Source organism: Aulostomus chinensis, chromosome 8 (assembly GCF_037954235.1).
Source record: "Aulostomus chinensis isolate RoL2024-O1b breed Wild chromosome 8, RoL_Achi_v1.0, whole genome shotgun sequence".
Taxonomy (NCBI): Eukaryota; Metazoa; Chordata; class Actinopteri; order Syngnathiformes; family Aulostomidae; genus Aulostomus; species Aulostomus chinensis.
The window spans coordinates 15,183,207-15,190,116 of NC_141327.1; the positions used below are offsets into that span (position 1 = coordinate 15,183,207).

The 6,910-nt window shown below is 41.1% G+C and overlaps 1 protein-coding gene across 1 annotated transcript; it reads right to left on the bottom strand.

Moving 5' to 3' along the window:
* Positions 1–3,204: 3,204 nt before the first annotated feature.
* Positions 3,205–6,204, bottom strand: s1pr5b (sphingosine-1-phosphate receptor 5b). The gene is made up of 2 exons (XM_086211183.1): positions 6,071–6,204; positions 3,205–4,647 (listed from the first exon to the last, which is right to left on the bottom strand). The coding sequence occupies exon 2, from the start codon at positions 4,432–4,434 to the stop codon at positions 3,205–3,207; it is 1,230 nt and encodes a 409-aa protein (XP_086067309.1). The 5' UTR covers positions 4,435–4,647; positions 6,071–6,204.
* Between the last annotated feature and the right edge of the window lie 706 nt (positions 6,205–6,910).

Here is a 6,910-nt window from a genome sequence, read left to right on the forward strand (position 1 = left end):
GGCGATTCATTTGCTCGCTGGAGGAGTCTAAACGAATCAAAAGGTTTAGCTGCAGACGCGCAAGTAGCAGCCTTTCTTTTGGACTGGTAAGACACACATTTGCTGACTTTGCTAGCTCTCAATAGAGGCTATATGTGCGGTAATTTGTTGTCAGTGTAGGTTGTGAGGAGCGATGCGGGAATGTTCATGATCAGAGTGTGATTAAAAAAAAACGATTGAGACAGATTTATGCCATATTTTTGTATATCGTGTTTCTTTTGTTAAATTAAAAAAAGAAAAAGAAAGAATACGTAAAAAAAAGACAGAAAGAAGCCTGAAACAGGTTGCGCCTTACCCTCCTTTAACACAATGGTATTTTGACACGCTAAGCTATGTTTGTGAAGGCCTCCTACGTCGTACAGCCACTGGTCAGAGATGTAGTTGCTCCAGCCAGGTGCATCAATGTTTTTCACCTCTTTTAAATACTCGAGCTACATAATGTGGTTAATGGGGCCCAATATCTTGTAACAACAATTCTGCTGTCCACCCAAATATTCAGTTACAACCTGCTCATCACTTGAGATTCAGATGAGGAATTTACTTATTTTTTCTTTACAAGCAAAAGAGCAAGCAAGTAATGAGCCTTCTCTGCTCATGTAACAAACTATAACGCAAAAAATGTTGGTATTCATGTGCAAATAGTTAATTTTTGGCACTAAAACTCTCAGATTGCACATACAATTCCATGCTATCAAAACTTGTCTGCGTTACATAGTAGATCAAACTTATTAACAACAATAAACCGAAAACTAAAGAAACCTGAATTTAGCACGAGTAACCCCAGCCTCACACCACTGCCTTATAAAATTCTGCCTTCTCCTTATGGTCACAAGGTGGCATCAAAAGCCAACTGTGAGTATGCAGGGGAAAAGGCCCTCCTGGAGTTAGCTGAGAAAAAAATAATTTCCCTGATGAATATATTATATCGTATCATTATAGAATCAAACTATTCAACCTTTGTTTGTCACAGCCTTGCCCCATAGCCAGGATTCATCATTGATTTAACAAATACTGAACCCCCACGCCCCCAGGCTCAGTGAAAATAATGATGAAGCATCAAGTGCCATGAAAAATTCTTGATACGATGTGACAAGCCTTGAATATGAAGCCTTGTAATGTGCCGTGCCTCTGCTCCAGCCAGCTGTGTGCACTTCCACTCAGATGAATTAGGTGGTTTAGGCCCAGGGCACCAAATGGACACTCCTAGACATGTCTGTCTGCTCCATGTATGGTCGTAGCTGCTGTAAGATGGTTTTGGGGATCTAATGCAAGCTTTTTTTCCATCATAAAAGCCATTACTCTCTCCTATCATGTTACTAAGCTCTTTCAAGAAAGGAACACTGTATGTGTGTGATTGGGACTGACAAGGCTGCAGCTGAAGTCGACATTAGAAGTGAAGTGAAGTAAACAGAAGTAATCAGGACAGATGACTTCTGCCATTCTTGTAAGTTGTATGATTTTTGCAGAAGGAAGGAAGGAAGCCAGTAGGCAGGCAAGATTCCCTCCCTTGTTGACCTCTGTCAGCAGGCACAATGTTGGACACAGCCAAAAGCTGAAATAACATCTGCAAATTTGATCAAAGTCGTCCATGTCGTGGTGCCAGTTGTTGTCTAATCATTTGCTTCCACTAAATTTGCAATAAAGTGAATAAATATGTGTCTAAATAGCGGTTCTGTGCATGCAGCATGTTCTTAGGAGAGGTGTGAAATGTTGATGTATCTCCCAAAATAGAAAGCTGCACTCAAATTCACACTATGCCCAAGATGCAGTTTGAATGTTTAAAACAATGACAGTCATTCAGCATGTGTGTGTGACTGCCAAATGATAAAGCAGGTCAAGTCTTTTTGGCAATTTTGGAATTTGTTGCAGTCAGGATAAGATACAGCTCTACAGGCCCGATATCTTCCTGGGAGTTGCCCTCATTTCTCATCCCCATCAGCATCTGCAAAGTCATGAGCCAAAAAGTGAGACTTATAACACATCTTTAAATATACTATTGCACAAGCTAAGAAATTCCAGAAACTGCAGCTGAAAATAATCGGCATGTCAGACCTCATAAGTTGAATTATTGTAATGCAGTAATATTTTAGCTTTGGGACGAAGTCTAATGAACAGCGGCAGGCCTGAAACATTTTTGGTTAGAAGGCAGATTGAATTTTAATTGCTTTTGCTACATTCATAATAGTCAGACACTAAAACATTTTTTTATGCCGCTCTGTTGTAGCTTGAACCAGAGGCATGATATTTAAGGATCATCCATCCTTCCATTTTGTCAGACGTGGAATTTTGTAACTTGAAATTTGGCACAAAAAGATGACATGAAAAGATTTTGGTGTTCCCAGGTAAAGGTCATTGTCACCTCATGTCTGTCTCATTCTCATGAATGTGATATCTCAGGAATGCCTGGAGGAAATTGCATTACATCTGACACAAATGTCCACTATATCTTCGAAACCGTGTGCTGTGTTGCAGTTTTCCTGCAGATGCCATTCTGACATTTAAAAGAAAAGGAAATAAAACATAACCACAAAACTTTCCGCTTGGTATCTACAAATTGTCAGTCATTTAAAAAAGTTGGTCTTTCATATCCCTTGCACTGCGATGCAGGTTTGCATCTCAAGCTGCAGCCACGCTACGCTTCACAGACAATGAGGACACCCACCACAGTGGTGGCAGTGCATGCATTCTTAAATATACCACAGCAACACTTCGAAACCAGCGAAATGCGAATGTTTAAAGAGGGGTGTGATGGGTGTATTTCTGCTGTATGTGAAGTATTTGACAAGAAACCCCTCAACGGGGAAGGCAGATTAACCAAGGAGGAGTGAGAATGTCACAGTTATGCCCTTTCAGTCGTGAGTCTTTGGCTTAATAAAAGTGTCCTTCCATGCTTTGATGCAAACTACTGAACCACACAGAGTCCAAGACAGCTTCTCTCTTCTCAAGGATAGCTCAGTGCAAATAAGAGAATGTTTGCTTGTTCACATTTGAGTGGTCTTTTTTTCATTCTCATGATGACATTCCTTGATTGTTCACCACTCCATTTATCTTTAATCTGGACACACTTGTCTTTAGATGAGTGTGTTGGATGCCTCCATGATTTATCCATCATCCACACTCTTTCTGCAGAGGGTTACTCCATGTCCTCAATACTGGGAAACTTATTCAGGACTTGAAAACTTTGGGGTAGAGAGCCTTAATAGGAGATGGGGTTGTGACAACATTCCCAGAGGAGATAGTCGTCTCTGGACCCCCCTCTAACTTTTGGGAAGCCACTTCAGTTTTACTGAAACTACACTCCAGGAATGGCATCCCAATCTTCTTCACCTGTCCATCCCTGGTCATGAGACAAGGCCGACAGAGCAGCCTCAGTATGGCTCTCCTCATGTCCTTGCTGGTCAGAGTGTAGATGATGGGGTTGAGGAGGGAGTTGACCATGGCTACTCCCAGGAAATAATCAGCCTTGTAGAGCATGCGGCACATGCGGGTGGGACAGAAAAAATCCAGTAGGAGGAGGACAAAGAGGGGCAGCCAACAGACAATGAAGACACCCACCACAATGGTGACGGTCTTGAGGAGGGCGATGTATTTTTGTGACTTCCTGGCTAAACCCTTTCTCATGCTGCTTGACAAGCCAAGCCTCTGGCGCTGCGTATTGGTGCGGACAATGCGGAACACTCGGACATAAAGGACCACAATGGCGAGCAGCACGGCACTGAACACAGATACACAGCAGAGGATGTAGCTTTTGGCATAAAGCGGCAGGACTGTTGAACACTGGTCCAGTCTGTGGATGCAGTTCCATCCCAGAATTGGAAGGACTCCCAAAAACACTGCAAGGGCCCAGCTTGCACCAATCAGTGCCAACATCCGTCCCCGCTTTGCCCCATGGTATGGCCTCATGGTCACCATGGTTACATGCCGTTCAATTGCAATGGCCAGCAGACTAATGATAGAGGCAGCCAGAGTGATGAAGACCCCTCCCTCCCTGAGGAACCACAGCACCGGCGTCAGTTTCAAAGTATTAGGTCCAGACATGATTATGTTTGCCATGTACGTAATCCCAGCCAGCAGATCAGAGAGAGTCAGGTTTCCCAGGAGGTAATACATGGGCAAGTGGAACTTCTTGTTCCTCCAGATAGCGAGGAGAACCACAGCATTCTCCAGGACAATGAGGAGACACACAACCACAAATGCGATCCCCTCTGGTTTGAGTCCGTCACGATAGCGGTCCTCCTGCAGTTTGCCTGTGTAGTTGTAATGTTTCACAATAACAGAAGTGTCTTGGTACTCCCAGAAGAACTGCGTATAGGCATGAGAGGAGGAGGTTGGGGAAGGGGGAGACACGGGTGTAGTGGGTGGAGTCCCTACATGAGCAGAACTTGAAGCCTCCATGGTTGGTGCTGCTTTTTCCTCGATTCCGCTTGCAGTCAGTGACTATAAAGTCATTTTTGTTGACCTGCTATTGGAAGTAGGAGCTGAGAAGAATGTGTCCAAGTGTGACATCAATACATGGAAGTATTTTCCAGCAGGATTCCTTGAGCTTTTCGGTTTCACCAGAAGATAGTGCTATTGAGCTCTGATCTTCTACTTAGAAGGTTCAGATTGCTAGAAAAAAAAAAGAAATAAAAAGTGAGGAAGCTGAAACTCCAATTCAAAACAGATCCTTTAAAAACTAAACAATTAATACATCGTGAAAAGTAGCAGTTGATGGAAATACTTTAATTAGACTGACCATTCATACATGACTAATACAAGATAATACACAGATATTTTATGTTTTTTTCCTCAAAAATTGAGTGTGACAAAATTCATTTATCACAATTCTACTCGGAAGCAAATAGTTCTTACCCTGACGTATAGAATAAAGCACTGTTTGTACATGGGCTTTGCATCTACTTTCTTCTGAAACTTGAGTGGGTGATATAAAATGCAACCCGAGGCCGTGGTATTAAGATTCCTCTCAAAACACTGCTTTTTGAAGCATAAGACATGTCACTCAAGGCCAGGGGGATCATTCTAATGTCAAACAAATGTTTAGAGTCTCCAGTTGTTGTAATGAGCATGTCAGTCATTCTATAGTTGTTAGATAGGAGCCATCACACAACATGTGCATTTAATTTAGCCCACATGCAGCTGCATTTCCCCCTTTTTATTGTATAGATGAGGTGTGTGTGTGAAAGCACATACACATCCAATTGTGATCCAAGCATAAAACCCCCAATGCAAAAAAAAACCAGGAGCATTAACAAACTATAATCATGTATCCGTTGAAGTTTCTGCTTCATTAAATTTAACTTTTATGTTGAAAACTATCAGAGGTGATTAGAGCTGCATTCCTGAGAGTCTTGAGACTCTGTCGTGTGAGGGAATGCCTTCTCGCTTATTGAGTCATATGTTAACGTTTAACATTTAGTGTGGAGATTTTTATCCCATTCATTGTGTTGCCAAGAATTTAGGAAATGCATCTAACTTATCCATGAAACAAACAGCTAAGTGTCAAGTTTCTCCATACAACAAATTGAATGTTTAGGAGCAATAAAAATGCGAATTGGATTCATTAAATTGAGTACCGGCATCCTGAAGTCAGAGGGTTCACGGTAAAATTTGATTTGGGAAACAAAGTGATTGCGTGCATCAGCATTTATTCTTAAAACAATGACATTTTATTTCAAAATATAGTTTTGTTTATCAAGAGAAAAATTATCCAATGAAGTTCGTTATACCCTGTATTGCTTACAACGCAACACAATCTGCCATTAAGTTTACCTCAAAGTTTTATAGTCCTACCTTATGAATAAATTCACCTACATTTCAAAGCATTCTTTAAGAATACAAATCACAAACAATGACATATCATCATTCAGTCTCTCTCTCTCTCTCTCTCTCTCTCTCTCTCTCTCTCACAAACATACACTCACACACACACACACACACACACACACACACACACACACACACACACACACACACACAATGATCAGGCATATGAAAACCAATGTAGTCAGAAATTAAAATCACAGATAGTTACCTTGACATTGTCGCTGCATTATCTTGACCTTCATCTGCTTTTCAGAGCATAGAATCCAAACAAGAGCACCAAGTGACTCAGTCTAACTGACAAGGCAGAGCCAGTGAAGTGGTTGAGGCATGCAACAGCTCTGGGGGCCGGTCTTAACCCCAGTTCTCTCTCTCTCTCTCTCTCTTTCTCTCTCTCTCGCTCTCTCTCTCTTCCTCTCTCTTCCGCTCTCTTCCTCTCTCTCTCTTCCTCTCTCTCTCTCTCTCAACACAGATACATGCCAAAATGTTTTGATGACTTAGGAGAAACTCATCAGGTTAGGATCTATTGACGTCCATCAGTGTAATCTGTACTTCCAATTAAACATCCTTATGTCTGTGAGACTCATTTCAAAGTTCAAATCATGTCATCAGTCTGCATGCAACACAGATAAGTGATATATTCCTGTGATATAATCAAGCGGCTTCAATTCTCTGTACAATGATAACAGGGGAAAAAGTGCTTACATCACATTTATTCTAAATGTGTCAAATCTAAGCCTGGGCAGGATTTCAAAAGGCTGGTACTTTTATCAGTACCTCAACTTTGATATTGCTTCCTGAATGATTCATTTTGAAAAACTGATTTATGACAGATACTTATGTTTCCGTATGAGTATTTATTTGAAATGTTTCATGACATGAAAATATAAGCCAATTTCCAGAATGTGGTGTTAATTTGTTTGATGCAACTCTTTATGTTTCAGAATGCTAGCATTTCTTCACTTATTTTACAAGATAAAAATTAAGCGTTAGTTGGAGATTTACTCCACAGGTACTGAAGTTTGCTGTTTAATGACAATGAATCTGTCAA